Source organism: Dendropsophus ebraccatus, chromosome 4 (genome assembly GCF_027789765.1).
Source record: "Dendropsophus ebraccatus isolate aDenEbr1 chromosome 4, aDenEbr1.pat, whole genome shotgun sequence".
Classification (NCBI taxonomy): Eukaryota; Metazoa; Chordata; class Amphibia; order Anura; family Hylidae; genus Dendropsophus; species Dendropsophus ebraccatus.
Window position 1 is genome coordinate 131,005,783 of NC_091457.1, and position 23,565 is coordinate 131,029,347.

Sequence of the window (23,565 nt, forward strand, 5' to 3'; positions counted from 1 at the left end):
GGGTTTGCTGCCTCTATTCTGTAGCAAACACTGACCTGTCACCTAGGAATAGCTGCTGCTTGTCCGCTCTCCCAGGGATTACTTCTGATTGGCCGCCGGCACTCTCGCTGGGAAAGTTACGTCGCGCATGCGCGGCAGGAACCCGGTGGCCGCTATGACACAGGCTGAGAAGGGAGAACCGGAGAATGGCCGAGAGAAAGAGAAGGAGCAGCGGGGAGTGAAGCGGCCTATAGTGCCGGCAGCCATCCCTGAGCCCCTGCAGGAGGTGACTGGGGGGATACTGGGGTGGGGGAAGGCAGCCAAAGGTTACTATGACAACCGTGCTTAGAATGAATGGGGGAGCCTGGTTACCTGCATAAATGGCCCTGTATACAGTCACTGTATTGTAGGGCTGGTGCCTCATGTCCTAAAAGTTATTGTACTGTGTTTGTGTCGCTTTTGTGGTAACGGAGTCCTCTCCAGTACACAGTGTGGGGGGTGTATACTGGTTCTTACATTGCCGAAGGTTTCACAATGTAAAGTACGGCTGGGAGCCATACTTTACACTGGGAGCACAGGCTATCTTGTACGGCCGCTGTACTCTACACTGGGAGGAGCACAGGCTATCTTGTACGGCCGCTGTACACTACACTGGGAGCACAGGCTATCTTGTACGGCCGCTGTACACTACACTGGGAGCACAGGTTATCTTGTACGGCCGCTGTACTCTACACTGGGAGCACAGGCTATCTTGTACGGCCGCTGTACACTACACTGGGAGCACAGGTTATCTTGTACGGCCGCTGTACACTACACTGGGAGGAGCACAGGCTATCTTGTACGGCCGCTGTACTCTACACTGTGAGGAGCACAGGCTATCTTGTACGGCCGCTGTACTCTACACTGGGAGGAGCACAGGCTATCTTGTACGGCCGCTGTACTCTACACTGGGAGGAGCATAGGCTATCTTGTACGGCCGCTGTACTCTACACTGGGAGCACAGGCTATCTTGTACGGCCGCTGTACACTACACTGGGAGCACAGGCTATCTTGTACGGCCGCTGTACTCTACACTGTGAGGAGCACAGGCTATCTTGTACGGCCGCTGTACACTACACTGGGAGCACAGGCTATCTTGTACGGCCGCTGTACACTACACTGTGAGGAGCACAGGCTATCTTGTACGGCCGCTGTACTCTACACTGGGAGGAGCATAGGCTATCTTGTACGGCCGCTGTACACTACACTGGGAGGAGCACAGGCTATCTTGTACGGCCCTGTACTCTACACTGGGAGCATAGGTTATCTTGTACGGCCCCTGTACTCTACACTGTGAGGAGCGCAGGCTATCTTGTACGGCCGCTGTACACTACACTGGGAGGAGCACAGGCTATCTTGTACGGCCGCTGTACTCTACACTGGGAGCATAGGTTATCTTGTACGGCCCCTGTACTCTACACTGTGAGGAGCACAGGCTATCTTGTACGGCCGCTGTACTCTACACTGGGAGGAGCACAGGCTATCTTGTACGGCCGCTGTACTCTACACTGGGAGCATAGGCTATTGGCTGTACTCTGTCACTTCAGATACCAGCTCAGAAGTTCCACCGGTGGCTGTGGGGAGTAACTAGAAGAAGTCTGGGGAGTGTGGAGAGGTATCTATAAAGTTTATTATATTTACACTTAAGGCAAGGGCTGCAAGTACATCGCTAATAGTGACCAATAATTATAATAATTTCCGTTTGTCTTGTTGTGCAGCATATACAGAGTGACTATGTTGTGGTCATACACCCTGGATCCAACACCTTGCGCATCGGCAGAGCTACAGACACTCACCCGGCAGCGATTCCTCATGTTATTGCAAGGAGGCACAAGCAGCCGGGGCAGCCTTCCTCCTGTGACAAGTGGCTCCTCCGGGAGGGCCTGAACGTAAGTCTGCTGAACTATGGTGGTGATAACTAATGAATGGAGTCAGGTATACAGTAGGGTGGGTTCTCCTGAGCCCATAGGGCTATATTCCTGTCTATTTATTTATATGCAATATTATTCCCGCACTAGGACCCAGTGTAACATTGTATTCTATATTGAAGTGCTTTTTCTCCAATTTGGCTATGTTTCTTGATGTTCTGTTGATGGCTACAAGTAAAAAAAAAATTTATAGTAAAAAGACAACATCAAAAGGTGCTGTTATTTGTGTCTTTGTTTTTAGAAACCACAAAGCAACGAACAGAGACAAAATGGACTCAAAATGGTGGATCAAGCGATCTGGTCCAAAAAGATGTCTAATGGGACCAGACGCATTCCTGCAGTGCCAGAGCAGGTACGTGAGACCCAATGTCTGGTCACATCCTAGCAGTGTTTTAAGGTGGATGCATTGTATTTACTGTAATGTAATAGTGGATGAATGTCCAAACGGTGTGGGGGGGGGGGGGTGCGGGGGAGAGATTGACGTACATAAAGCCTAACTATCATTTTTCAGGAAGCAGCAAATATCAATAGTACAAGTAATTTTACGAAACTCTGTAATAGGTTTTATTAAGCAAAAGAGCTTCTCGAAAAGCAGTTTTCCTACCTCCCCCCTCACTTCAGAAGAATCAGGATTTGTGTCCATTATGCTCTATGCAGAGGGGAGGGGTCAAGGGGGTGAGTGAGCATGGAAAGGAGAAAAGTCAATCTTCTTATACCAAGATCCCAGATAAGCACTGACATTTCTTACCTCCGAATCCAGCTTTTTATGTGCCCAGACAGTCTGCAAACTGTACAGCTGCTTGTCTACTCTCCCTGCTCACTCATCCACCTCGACCCCTCCATAGGTTATAATGGATTCAGCAAATCTGCCTTCACTTTGCTCCTCTGTAATGAAGATGGCTTTGCCTGATAATGCACAGATACGAAGTAAGGCAGCTTTTTGAGTACAGAAAGAGGCTTTTTTTTTGCCTAATAAAACCTATTACAGAGTTTCTTAAAATTGCTTGTACTATTGATTTCTGCAAAGAAATTTAAATGACAGTGACATTTTAAGTGTTATGATATTTACTTACAAAGACACTCTCACCACAGCCAGGGGTCTACATATCGATACCCTGTTTACTGTAGTCAATGTAAAAACCTCCAACACCACAAGTCACGGATCAAGGGGCGCAGGTCCAGAGAGAAATGATGGAAATAGGGTATAAGAAAGTTTAATAAGACCCAACGCGTTTCGGAACCGCACCGGTTCCTTTTTCAAGAGTCATGCTGCCAGTGTGGGCCCGGGAGCGACCGCCCCCCCTGCACCCCCCAAACTTCGCTTCTGAGGGAGGGCCTAGAAAAACCAATCACAATCCCAACTGGGACAGTTGCCGTCAATCGTGAGGCAGAAGACAAGCAGGGAAGCTGAGAATTACTAACACTATGACTCTTAAAAAAGGAACCGGTGCGGTTCCAAAACGCGTTGGTCTTATTAAACTTTCTTATACCCTATTTCCATCATTTCTCTCTGGACCTGCGCCCCTTGATCCGTGACTTGTGGTGTTGGAGGTTTTTACATTGATTATTCCTTTGGGATAGCGGGAGTGGCTGCGGTCCTTTTCACACATGCTTTGATGAGTGTTGTGCCTCTATCTATAGCACAACCCCATCAGGTGAGAGTCTCCTGACACACTGATTCTTCCCTATTATTGTATATCATTGATCCACGCTATGGAGCGCTGTCCCCTTGTATTTTATCTGTTTACTGTAGGGCAGTCAGTAAAAAGCTTTCTGTTCTGCTTGTCAGGGAGGTAGCAGAGCTTAATGCAGTAAGGGCCAGTTCACACTATGCAATCGTCGGAATTCCGCGGCGGCACTTTCTCCCATGTGAATCCCATTTGCCTTAGTGTCTTTATGGGAGGGCTCACATGCTTCTGCTTCCTCCGCTCTCCCTGAGCCCTCCATAGAGACACTGTTTGACACTGAGGCAGGGAGGACTTTGGACGATTTTGGCTGATTCTTAACCCCTTCACGTCAGCCATCTGTATATATACGTTCCTATTGCACATGCCCCGTGCAGTAGGAATGTACATATACGTTCCTGACTGACAGGGGCTTTGTGATGAGAGTGGGATCGCTGCAGGGACAGCGATCCCGCTCTCATCTGAGTACAGCACCGGAGATAATGAGGATCAGCTGCGATTCCGCAGCTGACCCCCATTAACCCCTTAGTGACCGCCGAAACGGCGATCACTAATGGGCCGGTGCCGCCGCTGTATTTCATCTCCCCCCACCGTGAATCCACGGTGGGGGGAGATGAAATAAGTAAAAATCAGCCCCCAGATCAGCCCCCTAGTGCCCCAGTCACTAACCCCCCCTCCCGCGGCGGCCATCGGATCCAAGATGGCCGCCGCGATCACTGTGAACAGACTAATGTCTGTTCACAGTGATCAAGCAAGAAAAATGAATGAAAGCCCCATGCTCTCCGCCACCGGAGGTAGCGGAGAGCATGGGGCAGTCATCGGGACCCCCCCTGTGGGGTCCCGGTACAAGCGATCAGCGGTATATACTATATACCGCTGATCGCTTGTGCCATGTGCCGCCGGCACTTTTTATCCCCTGTCACCCTGAATGATTGGTGACAGGGGATAAAAAGTGATGTCCCCCCACCCCCCAAGTCGCCCCCCACCCCCCCTGTCACCCCCGTCCCCCAGTCACCCCCCCTTCCCCATATACTCACCGGAACTGACGGAGCTCCTTCCTCCTCGACGTCCTGACTGCTTCTGATGTGCGCATGCGCGCCAGAAGCAGCCAGCTCTGAAAATTTAAAGTGACAGAGACCAATTTGGTCTCTGTCACTGAACTATGATTACTGTGATAGAAAATATCACAGTAATCATAGTAATACAGTGAAAATGAATGTATAAAGTACAAAAAGTGACAAACATACAAAAAAATAAAACACACACTTTTTATTATAGTAATAATTACAGTTTACTCCCAAATTACCCCTAACCCCCCCCCAGATTACCCGTAACCACCGCAGGTTGCCCGTAACCACCGCACGTTGCCCGTAACCACCCCAGGTTGTCCGTAATCACGTCAGATTGCACGTAACCCCCCAGATTACCCGTAACCACCGCACGTTGCCCGTAACCACCGCACGTTGCCCGTAACCACCGCACGTTGCCCGTAACCACCGCACGTTGCCCGTAACCACCGCACGTTGCCCGTAACCACCGCACGTTGCCCGTAACCACCGCACGTTGCCCGTAACCACCGCACGTTGCCAGTGACCCCCTCCAGATTGTCCGTAATCACCCCAGATTGCCTGTAACCACCCCAAATTACATGTAACCACCCCAGATTAGCTATAAGCACTTCACTCTATCCGTAACAATTCTAGATTGTCTGTAACCCCTCCAGGTTGCCCCTAACCACCGCAGGTTGGGCATAACCACCGCAGGTTGGGCATAACCACCCCAGATTGCCTGTAATCATGCCAGATTACATGTAACCCCCCAGATTGCACGCAACCACCGCACGTCGCCTCTGACCACCGCACGTCGCCTCTGACCACCGCACGTCGCCTCTGACCACCGCACGTCGCCTCTGACCACCGCACGTCGCCTCTGACCACCGCACGTCGCCTCTGACCACCGCATGTCGCCTATGACCACCGCACGTCGCCTATGACCACCGCACCTTGCCTCTGACCACTGCACGTCGCCTATGACCACCGCACATCGCCTATGACCACCGCACCTTGCCTCTGAACACTGCACCTTGCCTCTAACCACCCCAAATTGCCAGTGACCCCCTCCTGATTGCCCGTAACCACGCCAGATTACAGGTACCCACCTCAGATTACCTATTAGCACTTCAGTTTATCCGTAACCACAGCAGGTTGCCTGTAACCACAGCAGGTTGCCTGTAACCACCCCAGATTGTCCGCAACCACCCCAGATTGTCCGTAACCACAGCAGGTTGCCTGTAACCATACCAGATTGTCTGTAACCACAGCAGGTTGTCCGTATTCACCCCACGTTGCCCATAACCACCCCAGGTTGCCTCTAACCACCCCAGGTTGCCTCTAACCACCCCAGGTTGCCTCTAACCACACCAGGTTGCCTCTAACCACACCAGGTTGCCTGTAACCACCCCAGGTTGCCGTAACCACAGCAGGTTGCCTGTGACCACCCCATGTTGACCGTATCCACCCCAGATTATCCATAACCACCCCAGATTACCCGTAACCACCTCAGACTGCCCGTAACCACCCCAGACTGCCCATTACCACCCCAGACTGCCCGTAACCACCTCAGACTGCCCGAAACCACCTCCAGATTACCCGTAACCACCCCACATTACCTGTAATCTAATTTTTTTTTATTGTATTTTAGTAACTGCGCTATTCTAATAACTGTTACTAGCTGCGGTTTTGCTCCAGCAAATTGGCGCTCCTTCCCTTCTGAGCCCTGCTGTGTGCCCATACAGTGGTTTATGCCCACATATGGGGTACCGTTGTACTCAGGAGAACCTGCGTTACAGATTTTGGGGTACATTTTTTATCCTGTTCCTTGTGAAATTTAGAAATTTCAAACTAAACCAACATATTATTGGAAAAATTCAAGTTTTTCATTTTTACTGGCCAATTTTGAATACTTTCCTCTAATACCTGTGGGGCCAAAATGCTCATCCTACCCCAATATGAATTCTTTGAGGGGTGTACTTTCCGAAATGGGGTGATTTTTGGGGGGATTCTATTCTGTAGACACTACAGGGGCGCTGCAAACGCACCTGGTGCTCAGAAATTTCTTCAGAAAAATCTGCAGAGAAAATGCTAATTGGCGCTCCTTCCCTTCTGAGCCCGGCTGTGTGCCCATACAGTGGTTTATGCCCACATATGGGGTACCGTTCTACTCAGGAGAACCTGCGTTACAGATTTTGGGGTGAATTTTCTCTCCTGTTCCTCGTGAAATTGAGAAATTTCCAACTAAAGGAACATATTATTGGAAAAATTCGAGTTTTTCATTTTTACTGTCTACTTTTGAATACTTTCCTCTAATACCTGTGGGGTCAAAATGCTCACCACACACCAAGATGAATTCTTTGAGGGGTGCACTTTCCAAAATGGGGTGACTTATGGCGAGATTTTACTCCGCTGGCACTACAGGGGCTCTGCAAACCCACCTGGCGCTCAGAAACTTCTTCAGCAAAATCTGCATTGAAAAAGCTAATTGGCGCTCCTTCCCTTCTGAGCCCCGCTGTGTGCCCATGCAGTGGTTTATGCTCACATATGAGGTACCGTTGTACTCATGAGAACCTGCGTTACAAATTTTGGGGTACTTTTTTTCTCTTGTTCCTCGTGAAATTGAAAAATTTCAAACTAAAGGAACATATTATTGGAAAAAATTTGAGTTTTTCATTTTTACTGTCTAATTTTGAATACTTTCCTCTAACACCTTTGGGGTCAAATTGCTCATCCTACCCCAAGATGAATTCTTTGAGGGGTGTACTTTCCAAAATGGGGTGACATGGGTTTTTTTCTCTCTGCTGACACTACAGGGGCACTGCAAATGCACCTGGCGCTCGGAAACTTCTTCAGCAAAATCTGCAATGGAAAAGCTAATTGGCGCTCCTTCCCTTCTGAGCCTCGCTGTGTGCCCATGCAGTGGTTTACGCCCACATATGGGGTACCGTAGTACTCAAGAGAACATGTGTTACAAATTTTGGGGTGCTTTTTCTCTCATGTTCCTTTTGAAAATGAGAAACTTTAATCTAAATGTATATATTATTGGAAAATTTTAATTTTTCATTTTTTTACAGCCTAATGGTGAATACTTTCCTCCAGCCCCTGTAGGGTTAAAATGCTCATTATACCCCTAGATTAATTCTTTAAGGTGTCTAGTTTCCAAAATGGGGTCACTTATGGGGGTTTCCAGTATACAAACCTCCTAAATCAACTTAAAATAAGAACTGGTCCCTTTCCCTGGTCCCTTTGGAAACTTTCACGAAAATGTGGTAATTTGCTGATACATTTCTAACCCCCGTAACACCCTAAAAAAGTAAAATATGTTTATGAAATGAAGCCAGAATAAAGAGGACATATTGGTAATGTGACTTAGTTACTAATTTATTTAATACAACTTTCTTTTTTTAGAAGCAGAGAATTTCAAAGTTCATAAAATGCTAATTTTTTCAATTTTTCATGATATTTTGATGTTTTTCACAAAAAACACACAAAGTAGTGACCAAATTTTGCCACTAATATAAAGTGCCATATGTGACGAAAAAACAATCTCAGAATCGCTAGCATACGTTAAAGCATCACTGAGCTATAAGCGCATAAAGTGAGACAGGTCAGATTTTGAAAAATGAGCCTGGTCTTTTAGGTGCAAATAGGCTCGGTCTTGAAGGGGTTAATTATATTGTCAGCCACTAGAGGGAAGGAGACTAGTTTTTCTTTTTTAATTCTTAACATTATAGATTCATATTGAAGACATGGAACAATTAGGGAACACATATGGAAATAAGTAGTAAATAAGTGTTTAACCCCTTAACGACATCGGGCGTAAATTTACGCCCTGATGCCGGTAAGGGTGTTCAGAGCGGGGCCGCGCGGCGGCCCCGCTCTGAACCGCGCCGGTCCCGGGTGCCGCGTGTAGCCCGGGACCGTAGGTATTAGCGGGCACGGTCCGATCGCCGTGCCCGCTAATACAGTAATCGGATGCAGCTGTCAAAGTTGACAGCTGCATCCGATTACCGGACGCAGCGTCATCCCTGGTGTCTAGTGGGGAGATCGCTCCTCCGGGATGTTATCCCGGAGGAGCGATCTCCGCAAATGAAGCCGGCCGGGGACCGCTCCAAGATGGCGCCGTCCCCGGCTCGGCACTCGTTTACTTCCGGCTGCAGCAGCCGGAAGTAAACGAGTGCCTATCTCATGGATCTCTGCAGCATATCTATGCTGCAGAGATCTCAATGAGAGATCAAAGCACTTATACTAGAAGTCCCCCAGGGGGGCTTCTAGTATAAGTGTAAAAGTAAAAAAAAAAGTGTTGTTAATAGTAAAAAGCCCCCTCCCCTAATAAAAGTCTGAATCACCCCCCTTTTCCCAGGTTATAAATAAAAGTAAATAAATAAATACATAAACAAACATGTTTGCTATCGCCGCGTGCGTAATCGCCCGAACTATTAATTAATCACATTCCTGATCTCGCACGGTAAATGGCGTCAGCGCAAAAAAATCCCAAAGTGCAAAATTGCGCATTTTTGGTCGCATCAAATCCAGAAAAATTGTAATAAAAAGCGATCAAAAAGTCGTATATGCGCAATCAAGGTACCGATAGAAAGAACACATCATGGCGCAAAAAATGACTCCTCGCACAGCCCCATAGACCAAAGGATAAAAGCGCTATAAGCCTGGGAATGGAGCGATTTTAAGTGTTGTATATTTGTTGACAATGGTTTAAATTTTTTACAGGCCATCAGATACAATATAAGTTATACATGTTACATATCGTTTTAATCGTAACGACTTGAGGAACATATATAACAAGTCAGTTTTACCCCAGGGCGAATGGCGTAAAAACACATTTCCCCCAAATAAACAAAATGCGTTTTTTTTTTCAATTTCACCACACTTTAAATTTTTTTCTGGTTTCGCAGTGTACTTTATGGAAAAATTCAGCCTGTCATTGCAAAGTACAATTAGTGACGCAAAAAATAAGGGCTCATGTGGGTCTCTAGGTGGAAAAATGCAAGTGCTATGGCCTTTTATGCACAAGGAGGAAAAACCGAAAACGCAAAAATCGAAATTTGCTCTGTCCTTAAAGGGTTAAACAAACCAATATATTGTATGTTTTATATTTTAGATTCTTCAAAGTAATCTTGACTTGACTACAACTTTGCACACTTTTGGCATTTTCTCGCTATAATAAAATAATTTACTGTTATTAAGTATTTTTCTTGGTTTTTTTTGTGCCTTTTTAGGCTAGAGCATACAATAAACAGATAAGACCAGCGATATTAGATCATGATTCTGGAGTGAAATGGACCAATACATCTCACAATGAAGAATACTTTGTAGGAGAAGAGGTACTATCTTAAATCTTTGTTTCAATGCGCACCTTCTTATGGGAGGCAAAATTTCCAATAAAACACATGAGCAATCTCTTATATCCTTCTTTCACATCTTTCACACATTATTTGCCATCTTCTTTTTAGATTTTCTTATTCTTGCCCCCCCCCCCCCCCCCCGGTAGCTGCTGGCACGTATACTCGCCACAACTGATCGGTATCCGGCGCGCACTCACTTCACCTTCTGCAGTGACTCCTCTTCTCTGCCTTGTAATTGAACGCCGCAGAAGAACGCTTCCATAGAGAATGCATGGAATCGTGTGAGATGCAGTGTATAATGACAGGACAGAGAAGAGGAGTCACAGCAGAGGCGGATGTGAGCATGTGCCGGATTTGAACAAAGCCGGAGACCGGAACTGAGCTGCGCTGCGGGACACCGACCAGCTGTGGTGAGTATACGTGCCAGCGGCTTCCAGGGGGGGCAACTACTTCTTTAATAACGGCCTGTTTTTTGCAACAACGGCCGTTATTTGCACTTATTTTTACATTGTGTAATCTGTTGCTCAAACAGAGTGTCAAAGTCATAACAGAGGCAGAGCGAACAAGACAATAGTAATCAAGAGACATACAGCAGGAAAGCCTAATCGTTCTTCGAATATTGACAGCTCAACACAAACATTTGTAGCAAACCTTCAGGAAGGCAAACCATTCATTCACTCAAGCAAACACAACTGTCCCTAGTCCCCCCCTTCCCCCAGACACAAGTCATTGCAGATGCTGATGCAGGCTTTGCCACCTATGCTGCCCAAATCTAAGAGATTTTTTTTTTAAATGCAATCTCTTTGCAGGCATTATTTGTGAATCCAGCTGCTGAGTATAATATTCACTATCCCATTCGGCGAGGCCAGTTCAATGTTCATGGCGGACCGGGGGGCTCGCTTACTGCGGTGCTAACAGACTTGGAGGTTATCTGGTCGCATGTAATACAAAAATTCTTAGAAATACAACTAAAAGACCTAAAGGTTTGTGCATTGTCTCTGATATGAAAGTAATATGTTGTCTTTAAATATCCCGAAATGACATAATCTGTATAATTTTTTTAAAACCCGCTAAATCATCTATATAACATGTTAAAAGGATCTCCCTCATGGAGAAGACTTCTTTAAATGTGCCCTATAGGAATATATAGACATCATAGAGTAAGTTACCTTGTTTAGGACCCCTCTATATGAAAAGTTACTTAAAACATAGCAGTTTTTATTTTTATTTTTTTTAGAGGTAACCAGCTTATGATTATCAAAGCCAGATGTGAAAACAGCGTGCAGAAGTCCTCTCTTTACATTTTCTATTCTCTTTGAAGTCACTCACCCACTCCTCAAGGAAGTAGGGTAGTTTGATATAGAATATACTTATAATTGACGTTCAAGCCTCAAAGAATTCAGACCATGAAAAAAGCCTGAATTGAATGAATTGTTTTTGTCATATCCGTGACCAGTGTGTTTGCTGTGATGTAAAAAGAAAGCTGCATGTCCTCTATAGCTGGGTTGACATTGTGATTTCTTATACATTTAACATATCTGCTTTATGCTGTGAAAGGGATAAAAACATCTATGTAAGACCGATGCTTCTGTGACTTATACAGAAATTCAGCCTAAGCTTGTTGATTCCACAATATTTGCCAGGGGTTGTACAAATGCATGGCCAGTTGCCACGAGATGAAATTAACACTGGAGATTTCCGATGTTGAACTTGTGGCAATCAGCTGATCACATGTTACTCCGACCTACTGTATGCGGGTGTTTTAATAAAAATAATCCTGTCAATATATCAGTAGATTAAATGCCTAATAGCATGGTGCCATCTCTGAAGAGGATGTCTTTGTCCAGTTTGGCCACAGTTAAACAGAAAAAAATAGAAAAAGTCAATTGTTGTTGTTCCTGTTTCTTATCAATCTATTATTATTTCTTAGCTTAGAATGTAGAAATCTGACAATTAAGGACAGTCTGCTGCTCTCCTTCCTGTTTCCTAATAATATTTCTTTGATATCTTACAGTATTATCGATGTATATTACTCATCCCTGACATATATAACAGGCAGCATGTGAAAGAGATGGTTAATATGATCCTCATGAAGATGGGATTTTCAGGTATGTGTTTATGCAAACAGATTGATGACCCCCACCCACCCCTAAAAAAAAGTATTATATCTGTAATGACATTGTGTACAGTGTTTGTGACACTACAGTTATTAGCCTCAGCTGTCTGCATGTGGCCACTGAGGCCCATAAGAGGCTGCAATGTCACTATGACACTTTCCATGATGTCATTACAAATACAATACATTTCTGACTGAATATTTCAGAGTATATTTTTTTGCATAAGGGTTTTGCATTAGCACTGTTTTGCCCATTATCATTGTTTAAATGTCCCTGTCATTTAAAAATATCTTTTGACATGTCACATGGACATACCAGAGAATAGTCAGAGTTAAATAGGCAAGCATAGGTGAGGATGCACACCAGTGTACTGGCAATCCCAAATGCTGGCTTGTCCACATAGATAAACAGGTACTTTTTACTTTTATTTTTTACCTGTGTCACAGAGATATGTTAAAAGTATAAATTGGTTGGGGTCTTAGTGCTGAGACCCCCACTGATCATTAGAATGAGCATGGAGAAGGGCGCGGCTATACATTTAACTCCTTCTAGCTGCTATCACTCTTCAGTTTCACTAGGTGGACTCCACAGACTCATAATGGAGGTGGTCTGGTGCAACTGGACAGAGATCACAGCAAGAAGGAGGGTGAGGTTGTGTTCATACAACGTCAAAATGGCAGCCATTTTTTAGGGCTGCCATCTTTTGATTATGACAAAAACTGCCCATCATTCTGACATTGTGGGAATATAGCCTGAAGCTTAATGCAATACTCATCTCAGATTCTGCAGACCCTTTTTGAGAGTCCCATATTAATTATGGTGAGGAAATATTCCCTTAAAGTTCCAAAGAAGGTTCTGCAGCAGCCAATGTGTATATTATATGCAATGAAAGACCCCTTATTATCAAATATTAAGAGTCACTCTAGAGTTGATGTGAGGACTCGCAGCCTCGGTTTACGACACAGATAAAATGTAAAAAATTCTAATTGTATTTTGTCTCTCAGGTGTGATCGTCCATCAGGAGTCGGTCTGTGCTGTGTATGGAAGTGGATTGACCAGTGCCTGTGTACTAGATGTGGGGGATCAAAAGACTAGCATCTGCTGTGTGGAGGATGGTATATCTCATCGAAACACCAGGTGACTTTTTTCATACAGTAGGTTATTGGTCTATGCTGTTTAAGTTGTGCTCTTCTTAAAGGAATGTCAGAAGTCGATAGTTTTAGTGCACATGTTCCCTACTAAACTTGGATACATTTTGGGAGAAAATAACCTTCCAAAGTGTTTGACAATCAATCAAGTTGCTCCATGTGTTCAGTGCAACAACAGTTCAACAATAGCAAAATAATGAAGATCCAGCACTGCGTCCATAAAATACTTTGGTGGGAATTTATCATTGTTTGTGTGTTTTGTCTGATATTTCAGTCTTCTCAGTCATATATAATGTGCCTGCACCAAATTTGTCAGAATGACATATGTTCTTCATAAATGGCTAACTATCAATGAAACCATGTAAAAAAAAAAAAAAACATACAGAAGCATGTTTATAAATATGGTCTGTGCTGGAGTAAGTTTGTACACAAACTTAATAAATCAGCTGCTGTTGAAGTCAAAGGAAAATTGACCTCATCCGAGGAGTTTTAATAAAGTAACTTTTTAGGGGTATTCCGGGTTATTTTGACATTTACTCTATTGATTTGTCTTGTAATATAATTAATATGTCTGATTGGTTTCTATTATCAATTTTGTCTCTTTCTCTCAATTTTTACATTAGTCACATGGTTCTGTGACGTTACCAACCCGGATGTGTGGTGAGGTTCTCGACCCAGCCGGACTCTAGCTAGTTATGCACTTAGCAAGCTTTCAGAGCTTTACAAACTGCCCTCCCTGAACACGGGATGTCACATGACGCCCCATTCCAGAGCGGGCCTATCAGTGCGGAGGAGGTCGCACCCATCTCCTGTGTAATCACCCCAATCCCCTCGGCCCCCCTTCCTGTGCCATCATTCTGATATCCCCGGCTCCCCCTCCCTGTGCTATAACTCTGATGCCCCCGGCCTCCCTCCCTGTGCTATAACTCTGATGCCTCCAGCCCCCCTCCCTGTGTAATCATTCCGATACACAGATCACTCACACCCCGGTGTAATCATGCTGTGGCGCTGGCCGCGGTCTCAGCACCTTTTTAAGCAGCTGACAGGCGCTCTGCGTGTGAGGCAGGAGAGATTTCTTTCTTGCTCCGTACAGAGCGCCTGTCAATCGCCCCTATAAAACTCAGCTGACAGGCGCTCTGTACGGAGCTAGAAAGAAATCTCTCCTGCCTCACACGCAGAGCACGTGTCAGCTGCTTGAAAAAGGTACAGAGACTGGGCCAGCACCGCAGCACGATTACACCGGGGGTGTGGCGGTGAGTGATCTGTGTATCGGAATGGCTCTGAAACCTTACTTAGTGCATAACTAGCTAGAGGCCGACTGGGTCGGGAACCTCACTGCACATCTGGGCCGGTGACGTCACAGAACCACATGACTAATATAAAAATATAGAGAAAGAGACTAAATTGATAATAGAAACCAATCTGACATATTAATTATATTACAAGACAAATCAGTAGAGTAAATGTCAAAATAACCCGGAATACCCCTTTAATAATTTGAGGCAAATTTTAAACGACGCAATGTAAATGGAATGATAAATTTGCCACATTTTATTTGTTTACCCAATTAAAAACTGGCGGACCACATCAGTAACATCCAATGCCGATGCATTTCAGACTGGATGAGCAGTAAAGGATCTTTTTAGTCTGGGCTCCAGCATTATACTGGGCTTAGCAGGAAATTCCTACACGTCAACTTACATGACACCAGTAGATTGAATCGCATTTTCATGATGAGAGGAAATGGTTTTTTAAACCTGTGCACAGAAGGAGAACAGCAATTGTGCTTTTCGGATTTCTTTAATATTAATATTTGCTTTCAGGTTGTGTCTTGCCTATGGTGGCTCTGATGTCACCCGCTGCTTCTTCTGGCTTATGCAGAGAGCCGGATTTCCATACCGAGAGTGTCAGCTTACCAATAAGCTGGACTGTCTTCTCTTGCAGCAGCTTAAGGAGACATACACACATCTGGACCAGGTAGACTTAACATCCTGCTTACATTTATTCTCTACCTTTTGCTATCCTTCATACCTGTAGTACCATACATGTTTCCATCCTTATAGGGCAGTCTGGAGACTGAGAGAAAATGTATTTATTTTTTGCTCTAAGCCCTGCAGTTCCCAACCCCTTGCTCTGTTCTAGCACTGCTGAACAGCTATGCTCCCTCCACCTACTGTATATTTGCAGTGTCCAGCAGCCTCTGCTATTGCTGCACCACTCTCTCTCTGCACTAGCACAGTGCGTTTCACCACTCAGAGCCCTGCAGTTCAGGACACAAAGGTTGGTGGCAGTAGCGGTCCCTTTGTAACAATTCTTCAGCTGTTAGAAGAGTTAGGCTGCATTGACACGTTCCATATTCCGCATGGAACAAGGACGTAGAATGTCTGTAACAGATTCTCCCCCTGCCCGGGCAGCATCTGTGATAAGATGCTGGGAGCTGGAGAACTGTACAGATAAGAATCGCGCTGTAATGAATCAGTCGCGCGCCTCTGTCATTACAGCGCGGCGCATATCTGTACAGTTCCCCCGCTACCAGCATCTTATCACAGATGCTGCCCAGGCGGGGGGGGGGGGGGGGGAGAGTCCGTTACAGGCATTCCACATCCGTGTTAACAAGTGAATGCAGCCTTAGGTCTGCACAAGGTTTTATCCTTAGGATCTCTATTTAAGATACTATCATCTAAACATGTGATTTATCCAGAACATACCATGTTACTAATACTAGAATGTCAACACATTGCTGAATCTTTAATACGGCTTTCCAGTCAGACTTGAGAACCTTTATGGAACCATTTTCTCATCTTCTCTAATGTCTAATGTGAGTGATTGGTTTCCTTAGGACATTTGTGGACTACAGGATCATGAGTTTCAGGTGCGGCATCCAGATGCTCCAGCCTTGTTGTACCAGATGAGACTGGGAGATGAAAAACTTCAGGTGAGATATACTGTAGATCAAATATTTGTTTTGAATTATTCATTTCAGTGGAGTTTTTCCATTGACATTTTGTTGTGCTTTGTTACATTTCTCATCATTCTGTGCTTACTAACCAATAATGATAATGTGAGAATGGAATGTTAGGATTTTTGCTTATTTATTGAAAAGATAAAACTGAAGTCTTACATTGACATAAGTTTTGAGGCCTTTTATCAGTACTTAGATGAAGCACCTTTGGCAGTGATTCCAGACTTTTGGCTATAATAATAGCTCCAACAGGTTCAGCATCGCTTTATAATTCTGGGAGTACATACATAGACGAAAGTCATACATTAGAGGTACACATGTAATTATAAACCATACATGCGGAGTGAGGGCCCGGCTCGCAAGAGCTTACAGACTATGAGGAAAGGATTGGAGACAAAAGGCAGAGGGGTACTCCAGCGAGAATCATTCTTTCAAATCAACTGGTTTCATAAAGTTATATAGATTTGTAATTTACTTTTATTTAAAAATCTCCGCCGTCTGCCCAAAGAATGAACCTGGGCACGGGCTGAGATGCACACGGGGACAAGTGTGCAAAGAGAGAGATTTTAGCTGGAGTGCTTTTTTAAGTCTGTCTTTGTTGTGTGTTTAACATCATTGTCTTGTTAGAAGGTAAACCTTTGGTCCAGCCCCATAGCACTCTGAATCAGGTTTTCATTAGGACTATTTCTGTACTTTGCACCATTCAGGGCTCACACAGTGATTGGAGTGATGGTTTACTTTCTGAAAGTCTCTTGCCTCTGTGCACAGGATCTTTGGCTCTTATCCAGAGTGAAGATTGGGTTCTTGGCCACCTCTATTACTAAGCCCCTTCTTCTACAATCACTTAGTTTGGCGGGGCGGCCAGCTTTGGAAGAAGTCCTGGTTATTGCAAACCTCTTCCATTTAAGAATTATGGATGCTCTTGGGAGCTTTTTTTCGCCTCTGCACAATGCTGTTTCTAGGCCACTCCTTACAGGCAGTTCTTTCCTCCTCATGGTTTTTCTCTGATATACAATGTCAGCTGCAAGACCTCATATAGGCTGGGTTTTTGGGGGGTTTTAACAGTGTCAGTGGAAGTTACCACTGGTGACTTAAAGGACAAGTGCCATGAAAAACTTTTTCCCAGTAATTGAAGCACATTACAAAGTTATATAACTGTGTAATATGCTTCAATCACCTATCTGCCTCCCTTCCCTGTCTTTCCCCCCCTCCACCCCCCACCAGGAAGTGTCCTGACTCACACAGACCTGATTACTGTCGTCACCGTCACCAAGCTCTTCTCTCAGCTCCTTCTCCTGTTACACTAGCCTCCCCCCTCCCTTGCCTTGTCAGGTGACAGGCTTGCTCAGCTCCCATTGGCTGAACAACTGCAAGCCATCACTTGTCACATGTCACTTGCTTATCTTCCCTCAGACTGACTCCGGCACATAGGCAGCTCCCCCCTCTCCTCATAGCCTCTCTCCTGCTGCCGTGGACTCAGTGAAGGAGTCATGTCACTAGAGAAGATAAGCTGAGCAAGCAGAGTCACCTGACAAGGAGGGGGAGTCGGAGGCTGGTGTAACAGGAGCTAGAGCAGCCCTCCTGCTGATGACTCATCCTCACAAGAAGGAGCTGCCTGGTGATGGTGACGACAGTAATCAGGTCTGTGTGAGTCAGGACACTTCCTGGTGGGGGGTGGAGGGGGGGAAAAGACAGGGAAGGGAGGCAGATAGGTGATTGAAGCACATTAAACAGTTATATAACTTTGTAACGTGCTTCAATTACTGGGAAAAAGTTTTTCATGGCACTTGTCCTTTAAGATGCAGAAACATCTCACAGACAATCAAGAGAAATGGCAGACCCCCACAGCTAAATTTCAGTTGTCATAGCAAATGCATTTAGTATTTCCATGCAAAATTAGTTTTTCCATTTTAATATGTTTGCAAAAATATCTGAAGTTGTAGATGTGCATGTAAATGTATTTATTTATAGTGCAAAAATAGAGAAAAAGAAGCGACTGCACCTCACACCTATGGCTGACACTAACGCTTCTTGGCTACGTTTAAAAAACCAACGCCAGAATGTTGGTATATTATTTGATCAAACCATATTGCCTCATGTACCACGTGCAGGTCTTCTGTCCCACATGAGTCCCTATACTAAAAACAACACTGTGCTGGTCAGTGACTCCCGACATGCAAATGCCAACAGGGGGGGGGGGGGGGGGGCACAGAATGGCCCTGCAACATCACTGTCACAAGACCAAATCCCATGGGCCCCCCCACATCCTGCAGGAGCCGCCGGCGGAGAGGGTGGACGCCAAGCAACACAAATGTGAACAAGGTGATCAAATTATTTACAGACATCCTGGCATTGGTTTAAATGTTGCTGAGAGGCATTAGTGTCAGCCATAGGTGTGAGGTGCAGCTACTTCTTTCTCTCTAGGTTTGTGTTTATTTATCATTTTAGCACAAGGCCTCAACATAACAAAATATAAGAGTGGCTGAGAACTCTCTGAGCGCATTGTATGTAAATAGTATTTATATAAGTAAAGCATTCTGACTGGTGCACACTCCTTACTTCACTATGATGCATTATACCTATAAATGTTTAAGCTGATCCTTTTTTTGCCCAGAGACTATTACTGGCAATAAGGAGACTATTACTAGTTTATTACCTTCAGTGTGGTGATGCAACCCCCTACTGAATATTGTTTTTTGCCCCATCTCCTAGGCTCCAATGGCTCTGTTCTATCCAGCTACTTTTGGAATTATTGGTCAGAAAATGACTTATTTACAACACAGATCACAGGGAGACCCAGAAGATCCTCACGATGAGCATTACCTACTAGCAACACAAAGCAAACAGGATCAGGTGACACAAATCTTCTTTTACTCCTCATATTCATAAACAGGAAATGGAACATACAAGGAAATGGTTATATTTTTAGTTATTTTACAGCCGTCACGATAAGTTGTGACTTTACTGTATTGGCAAATGCAGCTCCGCTATGTGGGTATACCAGGCATGCCACAGGTCTTAGTTACTTCAGAATTGGATTTTCAGTGGAGCAGGAATAGCCCTTAAGTCTCCACATGTCTCTATCATGTGCTGTCCTTAAGGAGAACTAGTATCCCTTTGACCCATGTCGATAGGCCTCTTACTAGCTAGTCAACACCCTGCTGTGCACTGAAGAAGGGACATCAATCCTTAAACGTCTGCAGATGGGCAGTCTTTCCTTTTGGAGGGATTTGTGGCTTGGCATACATCCCCAGTCAATGTTCTAAGACTCCCAGATGGCGTGAAACACTGAATTGAAGGGTCACCACTTTGCCTAAGTGGTGTGAGAGCTATTTTGCATATCCTTTCTTACCAGAATTCCCAGTGGAGCAGGAATGGCCTTTAAGTCTCCACGCTTGTATCCTTTGACCCACATCAGACTTAGATTGTAACTTTTACTCTTTTTAAAGTCATCTAAAGCGGCTGCAGACCGAAGGGGCATGCCCAAATCCAGCATGTTTGATGATGCTCGGAGCCAGGCCATGGATATGGCAGAAAGAGGACACATGATGGAAGCAGAGCCATGCCAGGGGGATGGCATGGGGCATAGCAATGATGGGGAGGAGACGTCTGCAACTTTATTCTCCAGGAAAAGTATGGTATCTCAGTTTGAAGGGAAAGCACTAGGCCTGGACAAGGCAATTCTTCATAGCATCGATTGCTGCAGTAAGTCTGATATCCACCTACCATTCTGCTTCTATTTTACATACCAGTATAATAAAGGAATAGCGTGTGTGTAATAGATATTTATGTAATTTTTAACTTATTTTTTTCTTTAGCCTCTGATGATACAAAGAAGAAGATGTACAGCTCCATCTTGGTGGTTGGAGGGGGGTTAATGTTCCACAAGGCACAACAGTTTCTGCAACATCGAATCCTCAATAAGATGCCTCCATCCTTCAGGAGAGTGGTTGAAAATGTAGAAGTTATAACAAGACCTAAGGTAAGATTTAAGGTATGTTCAAACTGAGCAAAAGCGGCAGAAATCCTGCGTGCCTCAGTGTGTCAATGGGATGCCGCCTCCGCGTGCCTCCGCTCTCAGCTCAAAGAATCGACATGTCTATTGTTTGAGTGGAAAGCGGAGCGCACGCAGCAACCCATTGACACACTGAGGCACGCAGGATTCTATGGCGGGGAAACAGATATCAAGGGAAAAAAAATGTTTAACTGTTGTTATAATGAAAAATGACGAATTATTATTATTATTATTATTATTATTATTATTATTATTATTATTATTATTATTATTATTATTATTATTATATAACAATGAATCACTTGCAATCTTTTGTATCATGTGATTTACCGAAGGTATTCCATTTATTAATGTTTCTTTATTCTGCTTTACTTACATAATTCTATATGGAGTAACGCTGTTTCTCTTCTTCCTGCATACTTGAATTTGCCTGTTCTGGCATGTAATATTTTAGTGTGAGTGTAGTGTGGTCTAGGTAAGAGTGTCCCAAAGGCTCAGCAGTGGTTCCCTCAGTCGTCTTCACAATCCTATGTCTAGCTGTGAGACAGTTGGCTGTAGCTGAAGCCTCCCCCATCAGTCCTGTCTGACAGTATGACACAAAAGATTGTTCCCGCCCCTTTGCCAAAGCCCCACCCCCTTGGCCTTTTGCTAAAAAGGGAACAGATTAAAGCAGGCTAACCAGATATCTGGCTATCCTGTGTTTTGAGACTCGCAACCGAGACTCCACGGACTCTTGTTTTGCATATTTAAATTTTGGGGACATCAGTGGAGACTCTTGATTGAGTACTCCATTGGCGTTTTTTCACTGTTCTCCTTGAGTTCAGTGATTACTGTGTTTTGTTGGTTGATTTGTTATTGCCCCAACTAGCCAGAATCCTACTCCACAGTGACGAGGGGCAAATACCCCGAAACGGCTGTCTGTGGATGGATGCCTGCCTTGGCAAGCCCTTGTCATGATTGCAATACTCGCACCTTGAGTTAGACATTGACAAAAGGGGCCACCCTGGTATTTCCCTATTTATGTTCCAATACTCACAACCAAGTGGGACTTAAGGGGCTATTTATCAGGGTGGTGTGGTGCTCTCCCCATCATGGAGGCACCCCGTGGCAACAGGCTAGAGATATCTGGCTATCCTGTGTTTTGAGACTCGCAACCAAGGCTCCACGGACTCTTGTTTTGCATATTAAAATTTTTGGGGGCATCAGTGGAGACTCTTGATTGAGTACTCCAGTTTTTTTCACTGTTCTCTTTGAATCCAGTGATTACTGTGTTTTGTTGGTAACCAGATAAAGTAGCTGTCAGATGAAAGCTGACCGCATGATAGTACTGTAATTTAAAACTCTTTACCTATAGGGAGGCTACCATAACATTTCAGGTATGATGACTGCATCTTGTATGATTTATCTAGGATATGGACCCACGACTGATAGCATGGAAAGGAGGTGCTGTCCTTGCCTGTCTTGACACAACTCAGGAGCTATGGATCTACCAGCGGGAATGGCAGAGGTTCGGAGTGCGCATGTTACGGGAAAGAGCTGCATTTGTCTGGTGATCTAAATGAACTTTTTGTGTTGTAAATTTGGTTGTGGACAATCGCGTTCGTGACTGAATATCTCACTGTAACAAAACCTGGCTAATTTATTCTAGCCAGCCTACAGTGCTGAGAGGGGATTGTGCACTGAATTGATGAGTATGGACGTTTGTCACAGTAAGATGTGTGATGATATTTTTATTACTTTAAATATTGCAGAGCTATAATGAGAATAAACTTGTTTATGTAACATGATGTCACTTCATTAATTCACCTCCAGAGGGCGATATAACACCACAAATCAGAGAGAGATGTTTGTACTTTTTTAAGGTTTTCTGTGACTTGAAGGGGTATTCTCACCATCACCAAGTTATCCCTCATTCTCAAGATGGGAGCACCTAATGGATGGGTGGGGGTCCAACTGCTTAGACCTCTAGCAATCCTGAGGTGGGTAATATGTCCTCTGAGGAGGGAAGCAGCAGCATGCATGCACTGCCATTGCGCCAGTCATTCTCTATGTGACTTCTACTCTTGGGATTGGTAGAGGTCCCAGCAGTCTGACCTCTACCGGTCAGCTGGATATCCCCTATCCTGTGATGTCACAGTTTAGAGATCTAAGACATTGCATACATAAAAATTATTATTGTTCATTTTTTTAATACATGTACTAGACCTACTGACATATGGGTAAGGTAAGAATATTTTACCCACACGTTTGATTTACCTAATATCCTGAGAACAAATTGAAATAACTAAAAAAAAAAAGTGAGATTTTGTTAATTTTATTCCACCCATCACTGCCTCCAGCGCTGAAGTGAAAAGTATGTAATTATTAACACCATGTGCAGGTTGTCTCCACGTACCTTCTGCTGCCTGGTGGCTCTTTGTATAGAAAAATACATTGTGTTTTTATGCATCATCTGACCTTTTGAAGGTTAGTATTCGCTCAGCTTTTACTTTTTTTATTCCTGGCTTCATGGTCTGTGAATTTAGACAGCTGAAAACTATAAAACATACGAAGAGATAATTTGGAGCCAGTCTGGTCACAAATGAAGTGTAATCCCTCTTGTACACATTATATAGGACCATGATAACTACTGGGCAGGCAGCCGCCATCTGATAGGTACCCATTGTGTTTTGTTGGGATGTTTCAAGAAAGGTAAGCTCATTCTACCAGAGATTTCACCACAGATCTGCAACAAATTTTGCATATGTAACATGGATTTTTTTTGGGGTGGATTCACTGTGGAATTAACCCTTTACATATTGAAATATGTGTGGAGAATCCATGACATAGATGAGTCTATAGTAGCAATGGTTTATACCGTGATCTTGAGATTTTCTTTAAGATTTTTATTATTTCCTGTGCAAGTGTGCAAGTAAATTCTGCAGTGAATCTACAAGGGGAAAATTTATTGTTTAATATTATATTGTAACTTGCAGACCTCCATAATGCTATGTCTTGTGTGTCTCTGTTCATTCCCAAAACATGGCTGAAACAAGGTTATTAGGAAGAAGAAGAAAAAAAGAAAACCTCTGAACAAAACAGGCAAACTGTGTTACACCTAGTGTAGGGTCTTGGGGGCAGGTGATGACGCAAGAATTAAAGGGTTACTCCGGCGAAAAATATATTTTTTCAAATCGACTGGTACCAGAAAGTTATACAGATTTGTAAATTTAATAGTATTTAAAATCTCATCGCTGTACTTAATCAGCTGCTTTATTTTCTGCAGGAAGCAGTGTAT

General features: G+C 44.3%; 1 protein-coding gene across 2 annotated transcripts; it reads left to right on the forward strand.

Annotated features, from left to right (window-relative positions):
* The first annotated feature begins 6 nt into the window (after positions 1-6).
* ACTR8 (actin related protein 8) lies at positions 7-22,070 on the forward strand. 2 transcript variants are annotated; one of them, XM_069967018.1, is made up of 13 exons: positions 7-265; positions 1,737-1,907; positions 2,188-2,298; positions 9,921-10,025; positions 10,856-11,029; positions 12,061-12,154; positions 13,168-13,300; positions 15,135-15,288; positions 16,151-16,246; positions 18,986-19,126; positions 19,723-19,978; positions 20,092-20,267; positions 21,698-22,070. In XM_069967018.1, the coding sequence occupies exons 1-13, from the start codon at positions 128-130 to the stop codon at positions 21,839-21,841; spliced, it is 1,893 nt and encodes a 630-aa protein (XP_069823119.1). In that variant the 5' UTR covers positions 7-127; the 3' UTR covers positions 21,842-22,070. The 2 variants fall into 2 exon arrangements, with proteins under 2 accessions (XP_069823119.1, XP_069823120.1); XM_069967019.1 differs by having other exon boundaries at positions 11-265; positions 20,092-20,255.
* Positions 22,071-23,565: the final 1,495 nt, after the last annotated feature.